At 44.1% G+C, this 15,791-nt stretch overlaps 1 protein-coding gene across 1 annotated transcript; it reads right to left on the bottom strand.

Annotated features, from left to right (window-relative positions):
* Positions 1 to 10,209: 10,209 nt before the first annotated feature.
* On the bottom strand, positions 10,210 to 15,579 carry LOC106580759 (calpain small subunit 1-like). Its single transcript, NM_001314315.1, is given in 11 exon segments — positions 10,210 to 10,571; positions 10,716 to 10,774; positions 10,882 to 10,998; positions 11,176 to 11,254; positions 11,891 to 11,959; positions 12,066 to 12,130; positions 12,283 to 12,340; positions 13,739 to 13,831; positions 14,964 to 15,000; positions 15,136 to 15,207; positions 15,521 to 15,579. Coding segments are annotated over 10 exon segments (651 nt in total). The 5' UTR covers positions 15,183 to 15,207; positions 15,521 to 15,579; the 3' UTR covers positions 10,210 to 10,544.
* Positions 15,580 to 15,791: the final 212 nt, after the last annotated feature.

Here is a 15,791-nt window from a genome sequence, read left to right as displayed (position 1 = left end):
TTGTGTTTAGTTCAGTGTAAAGAATAAACATGTGTTCGCTCCCAGCTGCGTTTTGGTCCGCTTCCTCATCACCCGACGACGAACGTTACACCAATAACATTTTATTTGATTTGATTTAAATGTCAACAGTGTAGTTGCCTTGTCTTCTTGTGCGCAGCACCATGTCCTACCAAAACATAATCGGTAGACACTTGGAGCTTGTTTAGAACATTCTCTATTTAGCCAGATTAATCTATTTCAATAGTTGATATACAGTCGCAATCTACAGAAGGAGGCCTTGAGACAACACTTGCCTTGCTTTAGTTTTACTTTCTGGGAAGGTTGCACTGTAAATCCTGCTACAATGTAACAACAACAATGTAACATTGAAACAGCTTCCACTATATTATAAACAATGTAACACTGTATCATTCTGTCTTCATTAGACCTGCCAAAGTATCCTTATTCTTATACCCTATCAGGGTTAGGAAATGGAGTTGTGTTTCAAGACTACTCACTACAAATAATCTGATCCATTCATTCATAGACTACCCGCCCTCACCCTCGCGTCTAGCTACATTCCTTACTAGCTATTCAGCTATTTTGTTCAGATCATTTGAAACAGGTTTTTTTAACCAGAATATTTTAATCCACCAAAATGTTATCCAAATCTGGCGTAGTACTAACACCTTTGACATTTTGTCACCGCTTGTGTTACAGGAAACTTTGAAGAAGCAGAGCTTTTTCCTCTTCACCAAGACAATGATTAACAATAATGTCATTCAGCTGAAATGCAATTACTATCTTGAAGAAATTACAAGATTATGTTAATAATACTGTTATTTAATCAAATGGTTGTTTTATGCAACAATATAGGGTTCTTAGAACTCTATTGTGTCTGTGTGAACTGAGAGGAGCTTCTGAGATTGAACTCTAGCAACTGATTTATGATCGTCTTGTTGTCTCTCGGAGCCCGCATTCCATAGAATGAGTTAGTGTTTGTGTCCCGGGAGGTAGCAGGGTGGAGATGGCTCTGGTATGGATAATGATGAGAGGAACTTTGTTTTGGGGGCCAGACCCTGGTTTCTACACAATGAGAACAGTCTTAACAGCAGATACTGTCTGCTGTGAATTATTAGTATATTTCATACAAATCCTAACCTTGTGACCCATTCCATACATCTGTTGTTTGTCATGAACATTCAGGAGGATGTACTTTGCTATAAAATACTGTGGCTCAAATCCGCTCGTTGGGCTCTCAACAAATCACCTATTGGTGGGTCATTGACAAGCTCCATTACTGCAGTAATTAAATAATAAAGTTTGATTGTTTTGAAGAAATCTAAAAGTCTCTCCTTTTGATTAGAATAATTCCACGACAGCAGGCTATAACCTCTCTTATGTTTCTGCAAGTTAGGATAAAACTCAGTTATTTACTGAACCTTGTAGAATATCATATAGCAAGAACATGATTGCCCCTTCCTACGACTAGAATTGTAGGATGGTATACTGTCAATGCAGGATATTTATATGATTGTCACGGATCCCCCGGTACTGCTGCTCATTCCGTTCACTAGCTCCGGAGGTCTACGTCACCGGCCTTCTAGGCGTCACTGAACTGGACTCAATACCACCAACCCCGGACTGTCTTGTCTCATTATGCACACCTAGTTCCGATTCCCCCTCATTAGTAAGTTATATATGTGCCCTCTGGTTCCCCATTGTCCTTGTCGGTTATTGTTACCATGTCCGTTGGTCCTGTGAGTACCTGTGCTGTTGCTTCCATGCTACGTGTATTTGTGCACTTGTTTTATGGGTCTTGTCCCGTGTATTATTTAGAAGTTTACACCTCGCTCTCTTGTTTGGGTGTAGAAAATAAAAAAAACTATTACGTATTCCTGCGCCTGTCTCCAATCATTAGACAACGTGGCAATGATATAATTTACTGTATACAATAAGCTACTTTATTATGTATATAGTAAGAGCATGGGGAGGAAGTTAATGGGGGAGGAAGTAGTAGCCTCTAGCCCTGACTCTGGCCCTCAGACAGGAACAGATCTGGAGAGAGCTCTATGACTAAGTTGTTTTCATAAGATGTCTGCTGTTTCAGGGTTGACGGAACACTGTGAACCTCCGGTAAAACTCAACATCTCCTCGTACCTAAGGAGCTCCCGCTGCTTTGATGAGGTATTCGGTCTCGACGTAAGTTCCTCTCTCTCATTTAGAAACTAACTGCACTCTGATTGGGCTCATTCAGGCTGTTGTATTCCATAAACTCTCCAGCTTTTCCTTTTTTCAGCTTGTTCCTTGTTCTCAATTTAACAACAGGAAATGCAAGATTTAGGGTCTCGATAAGGATTCATGTTTTATGACTGTATAGACAGTGTGGTTTGTGCAAATACTTATTAACTTAATCATACCTGTTTGATTTGCAGCCTCTGAAGGCAGGGAGCTACTTCAGAACGACAGCTGTGAAACAGGAAGGAGGCAGTGGGTTCTATGTGTTTTATCAGTACCCTGCCATTTGAGTGCACACAGCCCATGATCCTCAGTGAGGTCCAATATGTGGCAATGGAGGGTCTGATAAGAAAGCATAGTGGCACTTTATTTTACGGTACCTCAGAAATATCCCTGCATTTACATGGTAAAATGATATTTACACAGTAATGATAGACTCTACAGCTACGCCATGTAATGCAATATTCAGAGATACACGTCTGGTTCTGTGAGATTAATAACATATGAATGACCTTTCTTTTTAAATAAGAGAACTTTGATAATAGCTAACTTCCTATTAAATGGCAAGTAGAACTAGTGGGATCAGTACAGTGAAATAAAGTGCGGGGAAAAGCATACTGCAAACAGCACAACGGTGAAACAAATACCACAACCTCATATGTTCCACCTCACTCTTTCATGTTGTGTTCCTGAGTTTCTTTGTTCACAAAAGTGCGACCTAATGGCCTGGTACTCAGGGCTCTATTGTTCCTCCATCAGGTCTTAATGGCCTGGTACTCAGGGCTCTATTGTCCCTCCATCAGGTCCTAATGGTCTGGTACTCAGGGCTCTATTGTCCCTCCAGCAGGTCTTAATGGCCTGGTACTCAGGGCTCTATTGACCCTCCATCAGGTCCTAATGGCATGGTACTCAGGGCTCTATTGTCCCTCCATCAGGTCCTAATGGCCTGGTACTCAGGGCTCAAATATCACTCTGACATCAATGCAAATGCATGGAAAATCACATCAAACACTTATCATCAAAACAGTAAGACCATTCTACTATTAAAACTCACCTCACTAAGATGATACATTTGAAGAAAGAAGTTCAACAGCAGGTTGAGACAGGCTTTGAAACCACATCCATGTTTTGCACTAACACGATGAAGCGGACAGCGCATTCTAAGGTGATGATTCATTCAAAACACTCATTTGCGTATTAGAGCTTATGCATATGCCTAGGCTTATGAGCCCAAGCCCCCCCCCCAAAAAAAATGGAATAACAATTATTATTGTCGTTATACAATACATAGCCTAACGCATATTACGCATGGCAGAAAAACGTTAACGTTATTTTCTAATTGAACTTTTATTTAACTAGGCAAGACAGTTAAGAACATATTCTTATTTACAATGACGGCCTACCAAAAGGCAAAAGGACTCCTGTGGGGATAGGGGCTGGGATTAAAAATAAATTAAATAGAAATATAGGACAATACACACATCACGACAAGGGACACAACATTACATAAAGAGAGACCTAAGATGACAACATAGCATGGCAGCAACACATGACAACACAGCATGGTAGCAACACAACATGACAACAACATGGTAGCAACACAACATGGTAGAAGCACAACATGGTACAGGCACAAACCAGGGTACAAACATTGTTGGGCACAGACAACAGCACAAAGGGCAAGAAGGTAGAGACAACAATACATCATGCAAAGCAGCCACAACTGTCAGTAAGAGTGTTCATGATTGAGTCTTTGAATGAAGAGATTGAGATTAAACTATCCAGTTTGAGTGTTTGTTGCAGCTCGTTCCAGTCGCTAGCTGCAGCGAACTGAAAGGGGAAAGGAAAGGGGGATGCCTAGTCAGTTGTACAACTGAATGCCTTCAACTGAAATGTGTCTTCCACATTAAGACATGCGACCCAGGAATGTGTGTGCTTTGGGGACCTTTAACAGAATGTGTCTGGCAGAACGGGTGTTGTATGTGGAGGATGAGGGCTGCAGTAGATATCTCAGATGGGGGGAGTGAGGCCTAAGACGGTTTTATAAATAAGGCCTGAAGGTCACTGACGTCATCATGATTCGACCTTGTTATTTTCCAAGTTCCCAGTTGTCTTGATAGCACCATAAATCCAGTGAATGTCAGACTTTGATGACAAAATTTGCCCACAAAGGACCGCCGCACCACCTTCCTGTTCAAGTGAGCACAGCACAACAAGGTGAATTATGTAATATGCCAGGGAGATATGTATACTGTAGCTAAGAAAGTACTACTAAGTGTATATTGTGTAGTAAGTTGTTAGTAGCCTATGTGCCTCACCCTAATAATTTGGTCTATTTTCCCCTCTTAATTTCGCCTACTGTTCCTAATTGGTGGTGCACATGTAGCCGATAACCTGTTTTTGAGAAATGTAATCATTGAATATTGTAAGAGCTTGTCACGTCCTGACCAGAAGAGGGAGTAGTTGTTTAGTATTTTTGGTCAGGACGTAGCAGAAGTACTGTGTTGTGTGTTTTTCTGGTATTTCTGTTTCTATGTTGGTCTGTGTGGCTCCCGATCAGGGCCAGCTGGTTATCGTTGTTCCTGATTGGGAGTCATATATTAGGAGTGTGTTTGTCACCTGGTTTTTGTGGGTTGTTTTATTTCGCACTGCTACGTATAGTTATAGCCTGTGAAACTGTCTCCTGTCGTTCTAGTTTATTGTTTTTCCGTGTGCATCAAACTTAATAAAATGATGTGGAACACGCAACCCGCAGCGTATTGGTCTGACAGTGATTTCTCCTTATCGTCAGACGACGAAGCTTGTGACAGAACAACCCACCAAACCAAGACCAAGCAGCGGAGAAAGGAGCGGCAGGTTGAGGATATGGACTATCGTGAGAGATGGAGTTGGGAACAAATTCTGGCCGGAGAGGGCCCGTGGAGGAAGGCTGGTGAGGACTGGGAACGCTACCGGGGTACACGACTGGCGAGGAAGCCGGAGAAGCGCCCCCAATATTTTTTTGGGGGGAGGCACACGGGTAGTTTGGCTAGGCCAAGGAAGAGCCATAAGCCAGCTACCCGTGAGTATGTGGAGGAGCGTATGGAGTGGAGGGCGCCGTGTTTTGCTAAGGTGCGCACAATCTCGCCCATACGCACGCACAGGCCGGTGCGCGCTATTCCAGCCCCTCGCAGATGCCGTGCTAGAGTGGGCATCCAGCCTGGTAGGAGGATGCTTGCTCAGCGCGTCTGGTCGCCGGTACGCTTCCTCGGACCAGGCTACCCTACGCCCGCTCTACGCACAGTAACCATCAAGACCCTGCACAGCCCAGTTCGCCCTGTACCAGCACCCCGCTTGTGCAGGGCTGCTAGTTCCATCCAGCCAGGACGGGTTGTGCAGGAGGTGCGGTCAAGGCCACCTGTGCGCCTCCATGGCCCAGTCTTTCCGGTTCCCGCCTCTCGTGCTGACCCGGAAGTGAGTACCTCCAGTCTGGCACGACCAGTACCAGCACCACGGATCAAGCTTCCCATGGGTCAGCCTAGTCCTAGTCAGCCTGTTCCCGCTCCTCGCACTAGCCATGGGGTGCGTGGTTTAAAACTGGCAGTTCCAGTACCAGCACCACGCATTAGGCTTATAGTGCATAATAGTAGTTCCTCTCGGCCGGTTCCTGCTTCCCGCACTAGCCCTAGGGTGCGTGTCTTCAGCCTGGTACCTCCTCTACCAGCCCCACGCATCCGGCACCAGTGTGCAGTCCAGAGTATCCGGCACCAGTGTGCAGTCCAGAGTATCCGGCAACAGTGTCCAGTCCGGAACCGGGGGAGTCTGCCTGCGACCCGGAGCCGGGGGAGTCTGCCTGCGACCCGGAGCCGGGGGAGTCTGCCTGCGACCCGGAACCGGGGGAGTCTGCCTGCGATCCGGAACCGAGGGAGTCTGTCAGCGATCCGGAACTGAATAAGTGCTTGATTAACTGTGAACTAAATGAGTCTACCTACAGCATTAAACGGAATGAGTCTGCCTACGATCCGGAACTGAATGAGTCTGCCTACGACCTGGAACTGAGCAAGTCTGCCTACGACCTGGAACTGAGCAAGTCTGCCTACAGTCTGGAGGGCAGTAGGCCCGAACCAGAGCCACCTCCAGGATAGGTGGGTTGGGGAGGGGTGGTGTAGCACAAGTGCCATCGTTGATGGCAGCCACCCTTCTTTTTTAGGTTCATGCGGGGTATGCACCTTTGGGGGGGGGGGGGGGGGGGGTACTGTCACGTCCTGACCAGTAGAGGGAGTAGTTGTTTAGTATTTTTGGTCGTCAGAACGTGGCAGAAGTACTGTGTTCTGTGTGTTTTTCTGGTATTTCTGTTTCTATGTTGGTCTGTGTGGCTCCCGATCAGGGACAGCTGGTTATCATTGTTCCTGATTGGGAGTCATATTAGGAGTGTTTTTGTCACCTGGTTTTTGTGGGTTTTATTTCGCACTGCTACGTATAGTTATAGCCTGTGAAACTGTCTCCTGTCGTTCTAGTTTGTTTTTCAGTGCGCATCAAAATTAATAAAATGTGGAACACGCAACCCGCTGCGTATTGGTCTAACAGTGATTTCTCCTTATCGTCAGACGACGAAGCTTGTGACAGAGCTTTCATTGTCTTTTTATTATGCCTCCTTTATTCATCCTATGATTCTGACCTGGTGTACAGGGAGAACTGTAAGAATGGCCCATGTTCTGAATTCTGTTGCTGTACATTTCAAAAGTTCTGAACAAATAGTTATGACTACGTTCGTCCTAGCTTGCTCATTGTCTTAATCGAAATTACGGATTGCCTCTTATCCGCTTGTCGTCCCCTTGTGCCATGGTTTCTACTGACAATTGAGATGTACAAACTGTTTTTTTTAAGCAAGTTAGCCATATCAGCTCAGTTTTTTAAAAAGGCAGTAAACGAGGCAAAATGAACTGTTTTGTTGCCAGGCAAGGCTCCGCTTATAGCCAGGTGTAGCAGTAGTAAGGTGTTGGGACTGCTGTTGGGACTCTGCTGTTAGGACAGCTATGTATCCCCCTAACAGTTTGTGGACACCGTCTGTCACCGTTATAGTGAAATGAATGTATTGTTTAGTGATGTGTTGTGTGGTGTGGTGGCTTTGCCAGCATTTTTTGGTTTGCCCCACCAAGATTGACATGCTAAAATCGCCACTGCCTGTAACGAACACCAAAGGAGATCACATCAATCCACCTCATCCGCCGATGTCGCACTTCCACTCAATGGAAGGGAACACGATGGTGGTCTCTGTTTTGCTCTACAACCCCCGCAAGTATCACAGGACTTGTCTGAACGTGACCCATACAAACGGAGGAAAGGAGGTTCTGTAATTTTGTGCCCAAAGAAAGAAGTGGTTACATTTGTGAAACAATATATACTGCTCAAAAAAATAAAGGGAACACTTAAACAACACAATGTAACTCCAAGTCAATCACACTTCTGTGAAATCAAACTGTCCACTTAGGAAGCAACACTGATTGACAATAAATTTCACATGCTGTTGTGCAAATGGAATAGACAATAGGTGGAAATTATAGGCAATAAGCAAGACACCCCCAATAAAGGAGTGGTTCTGCAGGTGGAGACCACAGTCCACTTCTCAGTTCCTATGCTTCCTGGCTGATGTTTTGGTCACTTTTGAATGCTGGCGGTGCTTTCACTCTAGTGGTAGCATGAGACGGAGTCTACAACCCACACAAGTGGCTCAGGTAGTGCAGCTCATCCAGGATGGCACATCAATGCGAGCTGTGGCAAGAATGTCTGCTGTGTCTGTCAGCGTAGTGTCCAGAGCATGGAGGCGCTACCAGGAGACAGGCAAGTACATCAGGAGAGGTAGAGGAGGCAGTAGGAGGGCAACAACCCAGCAGCAGGACCGCTACCTCCGCCTTTGTGCAAGGAGGAGCAGGAGGAGCACTGCAAAATGACCTCCAGCAGGCCACAAATGTGCATGTGTCTGCTCAAACGGTCAGAAACAGACTCCATGAGGGTGGTATGAGGGCCCGACGTCCACAGGTGAGGGTTGTGCTTTCAGCCCAACACCGTGCAGAACGTTTGGCATTTGCCAGAGAACACCAAGATTGGCAAATTCGCCACTGGCGCCCTGTGCTCTTCACAGATGAAAGCAGGTTCACACTGAGCACGTGACAGACGTGACAGAGTCTGGAGACGCCGTGGAGAACGTTCTGCTGCCTGCAACATCCTCCAGCATGACCGGTTTGGCGGTGGGTCAGTCATGGTGTGGGGTGGAATTTCTTTGGGGGGCCGCACAGCCCTCCATGTGCTTGCCAGAGGTAGCCTGACTGCCATTAGGTACCGAGATGAGATCCTCAGACCCCTTGTGAGACCATATGCTGGTACGGTTGGCCCTGGGTTCCTCCTAATGCAAGACCTCATGTGGCTGGAGTGTGTCAGCAGTTCCTGCAAGAGGAAGGCATTGATGCTATGGACTGGCCCGCCCGTTCCCCAGACCTGAATCCAATTGAGCACATCTGGGACATCATGTCTCGCTCCATCCACCAACGCCACGTTGCACCACAGACTGTCTAGGAGTTGACGGATGCTTTAGTCCAGGTCTGGGAGGAGATCCCTCAGGAGACCATCCGCCACCTCATCAGGAGCATGCCCAGGCGTTGTAGGGATGTCATACAGGCACGTGGAGGCCACACACACTACTGAGCCTCATTTTGACTTGTTTTAAGGACATTACATCAAAGTTGGATCAGCCTGTAGTGTGGTCTTCCACTTTAATTTTGAGTGTGACTCCAAATCCAGACCTCCATGGGTTGATAAATTGGATTTCCATTGATTATTTGTGTGATTTTGTTGTCAGCACATTCAACTATGTAAAGAAAAAAGTATTTAATAAGATTTTTTCTTTCATTCAGATCTAGGATGTGTTGTTGAAGTGTTCCCTTTATTTTTTTGAGCAGTGTATATATCCTGAGCTTTTTTACATCTCCTAGATATAGGACAGACACTTCAAAACCTTGTTTCTTATGATCTATTTTTTGACTGTCCTTTTTTACATTTATGAAAGTGTTATTTAATGCGTTTCTATGGGCTTTAGTAGTAAAGGCCAAACATTTATATTTAAAAAAAAAAAAAGAATAACTTTCTTGAAATGTTTTTTTTTTTTTTTAATATACCTAAAGGGGTACTAAAATTCTAAACCAAATGGCTAAATGATGCATGGTATGAGCATCTTACAACAATTCCATGTCAGCTTACTTATTTATTAACGTTTCGACCCTTAGGTCTTCATCGGGCATACATAGACCTAAGGGTCGAAACGTTGTCAATAAGTATAATCTGGGAGCAGGAGCAGCATTGTGCAGCGTTTTCCTTTCTGTTTTCTATGAGTTTACCTACAACTCCAGCACCTGCGGAAAGTACCTGGATGTGCTTATGTTCTTCAGCTTTTGTACAAAGCTTACTTATTTAGCCATACTTTAACTATTTTAGGCTATAAATAAATAGATAAACAGTGTCAAAGCAAATAAATAAATAAGATAAACAGTGTTGATGTGATGGGTAAAGCTTAGCCTCCACATAGCTTATATTATAATATAAAAGCACCTGCGTCTATAAAGTGATACACAGTTAAATCGCCTCTAAACTTACCTTTAACTTACTGTATATGAGTGGTCGTGTTTGCCTCGACTTTGCCCAACAATCCACTGGAACATCCGTCACCCGTTTGTTCATTGATCTACCCGGTCCCTCAGCATCATCTCGAAGGTTTTTGTTCCATCCTTCCAGAACCGCTCTGCCCCCAGGTAAATCCGATGACACGCCCGGATTACCACCCGCTCACCCAATTGGTGGCTGACTTCGACCTTACGCCCTTACGAGTGGTCTCTCATTTTATTGGCTCTAGTCCATCCTCCGAGATCACGCCCCCTTGAACAGCCGCTCTCTCGTGAACATTTATTTAATGAGCAAAAGCAGAACATAGAAATTGTAATAAATGAGATAGCTGCAAGTATTAGGTAATATTGCCCCCTTTATTGAGCACTAGAATGTATATATTACATTACATAGCAGTATGGAATGTTTGACCAAAAGTGTTGCCAGAAAAAAGGATAACAAAAAACTTTAAAATATTTGGACTATAGAAAGGTAGTAAAGTAAATGTGTGCTTTCCTGGTGTTGCTGCAATGCTGCCATCTAGTGATAAATTGAATGAACATTCATGACGAAGATGTATGAACGTCTGTAAAACAATAATAACAATGGTCATATAAAATAAAAATCTTAAATGGAGAGACAGAGAGAGAGAGAGAGAGATTAATGTAGGCTTTTTGTAGGCTTTCCTTGATGTTTTATGAGTACATGGTCAACTGAAGCCACTGCGGAGAAAGCAGAACACAATAAGAGGTGTGGTTATTGAGGTCTAATTTCAGTTCCTATATCCAGTCATTAATCTTTAAAAAAGTCCCTAACCCTAAACACAACATTTAAATTCAAAGAGCAAATAGTGAAAACTAATTTACCTCCTGGATGTTGACTTTGATAGTTCCATTATTATCTTTGTCCAGAGTCTTGAAAGCTCCTGAAAATGCACAAAACACTATTACTGAAGGGTAATGAAAAGGAAATAGTCTGAAATCAAGAACATAATCGAACTGAGCAGGGGATCATTGAGGATCAGTCACTTACGACACATGGCGTCCAGTCTGACCAGGCACCCAATGAAGTTGTCAAAGTCCATGTTGCCCTGTTCATCACTGTACCTGCGGACCATCAACTGGAAGAGCTGGTCGTTGAGAGGGAAGCCTGCACACGGACATAACAGGAGAGAGACACCAATGAGACCAAACACATATATGCAGGAACAAGCTGGCTTTCATCAGTTCATCAGTCATGACTGTTTGTTGTCACTGTTACAAGGGCCTTATGATGACAAAGAAATATGCATTTCCATGTTTCGGTTCTCATGATCTCTGAGCTCACCTGCAGCTTTGAAGGCAGCGGGAAGCTCTTGTGAGGAGATGAGCCCTGAGCGGTCCGCGTCATTTGATATGTAGATGCACTGAATCATAGCGGAAATGAAGTTACACCGAGAGGTCAAAGTTAATCAAACTTTATTTGTCATGTGCGCCGACTACAACCTTACCATGAAATGCTTACTTACAAGCCCTTAACCAACAGTGCAGTTCAAGAAGAGTTAAGAAAAAAAAAAAAAATTATAATAAATAAATAAATAAATAAATAAATAAATAAATATATATATATATATATATAAAAATAAAATGTAACACGAGGCTATATAGAGGGGGTACCGGTACCAAGTCAGTGTGCGGGTGGTTCAGGTTAGTCAAGGTAATTTGTACATGTAGGTACGGGTGAAGTGACTACGCATAGATAATAAACAGCGAGTAACAGTAGTGTACAAAACAAATGGAAGGGGGGGGGGTCAATGTAATAGTCCGGTGGCCATAGCGCCTTTTATTAAGAGGGTATTATCATGACATTTATAAAACAACATTCTTACATTAATGGAGTAAGAGGACAGTTGGAAGTTGTACGGGGTGTTATATGAATTTCTTGCAAATACATGTAAATCATTTCTAACTCAAGGCAAACGTTTCACGGAAATGTCCATCATTTCACACAATTGTTCATACTGTGCCGATTGTCAAAAATGTAACAAGAGGACTGAACTCACCTGCCATTTCTTGATGTTGTTCCATAAAAACTTGAACTCATGGAAACCTAGCTTTCCTGTGCTGTCGCTCTGTGTGCTCCGGGTTAAGGTAAAACTTAATATCAACTACTCTGATAGTATAGAATAGTATAGTATAGTCCTCCATCCTAATACAGACAGTGATGTGGAAGGATACATCCATGACAGCCACCATGCTCCTACATGACTCGATGCTAAAGCCATCAGTCTTCAGGTCACTACCTGAAATGAACACAGACAGACCACTCCTTCACTACAACACAGAAAACCATTCCATGGAACCAGTCTTGCGCTTAGACTCCATTATGTGTGCAAGAAGTGTACAAAGACAAATATAGACATAAGCATGGTGTTTGTGTAAGAATAGGACTCACGTTTTCCAATGATCCTGTTGAGGATGTTCATCAGTTCAGTGGGGCTCACCTCCATGTCCTATAATACACAGATAGATACACAAGTAAATCCTCATACGCTGTAAATGCCTACATGTATCTGGGTCACAACTCAGCTCACAAAAGGATAAGGACACTGAGACTACTTTAATGAACAGATGTTTTAGGAGTACAATCATGGACCAAATACATAGTTCTCTCTGTATTTGAGCGTGACATATTAGAACCAAAATTATGGTAACAACTTCAAAACTTTAAGCAGGTACATTTGCAACAGGTATATCTTTAGGATTCATGCCATATGCATATTGTGTTCCCTCCCCTTATGAGTAAGGCCTCAATGAGGTCGGGCTAGTCATCAGTTTAAAGTCGATCGTTGCCAGCTGAGCCTACCAGTAGAACATGTATCCACCCCTATCCATGACTCACACAATCTACAACCCCACCCCCACAAACCCAACCAGGAAAGAGAGCAGCCCTGTCAGACAACGGTAGGAAGCACAGAGGAGGAACCAGTCCCTCTTCTTGTCAGTGGAATAAACCAGGGTTGGGTGTCAGCAAATCACATCCCCAGTCTCTTAATCCACCACTGCCTGATCCAACAGCAGTGAATCATTGTGAGCAACCAGGCACCCAATGAAGTTGTCAAAGTCCATGATGCAGTGTTCGTCACAGGAAGGACATGTCTGTGGAGCCCTGGGTTTAGTTACCATAACCAATGGGGCGGGAATCAATGATTTAAGCCAACCAGAGCTCTTTACTGTACTCTTCCAAAAGGCTTCTATTAGTTGGCAGCAGTGCATGACGGACAGCACATTTGAAGCCTCAAATTCACCATGTCTGGGTAGATGGTTGAACCAGATTCTGAAGACTGGCTCCAGATGAAGCAGGGTGAATGAGTGGAGGGGTTTGGAATGCAAACTAGGCTTAACTTGGATACAAGAGGCGACAACAGGGCTTCACTTATTGTACCAGTGTAAAATCAGCCCAAAAATGAAATAACATCCATGCCATGGATAGTTGGCTGCACCAACTTCAAAAGACAATACACCACAAACAATACTGTAACTTAATTAACACTGGTCGTTGGTCTGCACTAAATTACAATAAACCACTAACAGTGGGTTAATGTAAATAATTTTAACAACTGTGTGTTGTCCTTGTGGAAACCCACATAATGAAACAGCCTCTTTAAAACATTCAACAACAGGCCTGATTATACAATGACACACTTATGGAAACTGAATTTGATGGCCGAAAGCCTAAGACGAACGTCTCTCAATGACTCATAGCTAGAATCAAGAGGCACTCTTGACTTCACTTATCTGGGCTCTTTACTTCTCTGAATAGGATAGGAAAGGACAGTAGGTTTGGAGGTGAATATGATAAGATATGATAGTAGTTGAAGTCCATAAGTTGAAAAACAATAAGTACTTACATCCCCAGCGAGTTGCTGGAACACCTTGCGGAACTGTCTCTCCTCGTCGTTCTCATTCTGCTCCGCGTAGGCCAGAGGTCTGCGTGGTGGGGGCTAGGACACAAACACAGACCAGGTTCTATTAACACTAACACTCACAGCCCTCTTCACTGCAGTCTGGCATGCTGGCCAACACACAGCAACAGTTGTGGCTCATTTGCTCAAAAGAGTAGAGTTTACTTCTAAAACTTTCCAGTTGGCAGTGAGTGCACTATCATAAGACAACCTCCTTGGGTTGTGCCATGGCGGAGATCTTTGTGGGCTATACTCTGCCTTGTCTCAGGATGGTAAGTTGGTGGTTGAAGTTATCCCTCTAGTGGTGTGGGGGCTGTGCTTTGGCAAAGTGGGTGGGGTTATATCCTGCCTGTTTGGCCCTGTCCGGGGGTATCGTCAGATGGGGCCACAGTATCTCCCAACCCCTCCTGTCTCAGCCTCCAGTATTTATGCTGCAGTAGTTTATGTGTCGGGGGGCTAGGGTCAGTCTGTTATATCTGGAGTATTTCTCCTGTCTTATCCGGTGTCCTGTGTGAATTTAAGTATGCTCTCTAGCTTTCTCTCTTTCTCTCTCTCAGAGGACCTAAGCCCTAGGACTATGCCTCAGGACTTCCTGGCCTGATGACTCCTTGCTGTCCCCAGTCCACCTGGCCGTGCTGCTGCTCCAGTTTCAACTGTTCTGCCTGCGGCTATGGAACCCTGACCTGTTCACCGGACATGCTACCTGTCCCAGTCCTGCTGTTTTCAACTCTCTAGAGACAGCAGGAGCAGTAGAGATACTCTGAATGATCAGCTATGAAAAGCCAACTGACATTTACTCCTGAGGTGCTGACCTGTTCCACCCTCTACAACCACTGTGATTATTATTATTTGACCCTGCTGGTCATCTATGAACATCTTGTCCATGTTCTGTTATAATCTCCACCCGGCACAGCCAGAAGACGACTTGCCACCCCTCATAGCCTGGTTCCTCTCTAGGTTTCTTCCTAGGTTCTGGCCTTTCTAGGGAGTTTTTCCTAGCCACCATGCTTCTACACCTGCATTGCTTGCTGTTTGGGGTTTTAGGCTGGGTTTCTGTACAGCACTTTGTGACATCAGCTGATATAAGAAGGGCTTTATAAATACATTTGATTGATTGATTGATTGATTGATGATGTTCTGAAGGAAAATTGGTGCTAAAGGGTTTACTCACAGGATCTGATGGCACAAATTGACCAGGGTCGATGTTGCTGTTGGAGAAAACAAGAAGGACCTATTACTATTTAATAAATGTAATACATGTCATGAATTAAGTCAGTATACTGACAGTGTGTTTGTTTGTGTGTGTGTGTATGTGTGTGTGTGTCAAAAGGAGCCGGGCCTACCTCACAACATCCAGGATTCCACCAATGAGTCTTTTGGCCAGAAACATCTTGATGAGAGACAGAGGTGAAAATCTACAAAAGGAGTCAAGAGAGAAAAAATGGTAAGAGTTCGATCATCAAACATCTGATCGATTAAACAAAAAGGCGACAACATAGAGAGAAAACAAGCCAGAATACAGTATGTCCGGCTGTAATAAATGTGTTAATGGTGTTGGGGCTCCCTCTGAAAACTTTTCTCCCTGGCCTGTATTGGTAAGTAGCACAAACAGTATAACCTCTGCAGCAGATGTCAAAAGTGACGAAGAAGACAAAACAAATCAACGTCAAACAGTCTGACAGACTTGTGAAGGCAATCTATTTCCCTTAAATTGATAATAATACTTACAGGGACCAAATGCGTTGCTGAAGTCGGCAGATACTGACGTGACGGCACTCCTTTTTGGTACAAACCCAATACCGCAAGGAGTTATTTTTCAATGCATCAGAGCTCCACACCCCTGCCCAATAGGGAAGTGCGCACCATAGGGAGAGACAGGTCGGAATGACTCTGGGTCCTATAACCCGTAAATTTATGTCAAGAATAACTGGCATTACCCTATTGATGATATTACGGACGATTAGACTAATTCAAAGGACACTTTTACAACACTTGTATT

This window comes from Salmo salar, chromosome ssa20, assembly GCF_905237065.1.
Source record: "Salmo salar chromosome ssa20, Ssal_v3.1, whole genome shotgun sequence".
Classification (NCBI taxonomy): Eukaryota; Metazoa; Chordata; class Actinopteri; order Salmoniformes; family Salmonidae; genus Salmo; species Salmo salar.
This window is presented reverse-complemented; position numbering and strand designations above follow the sequence as displayed.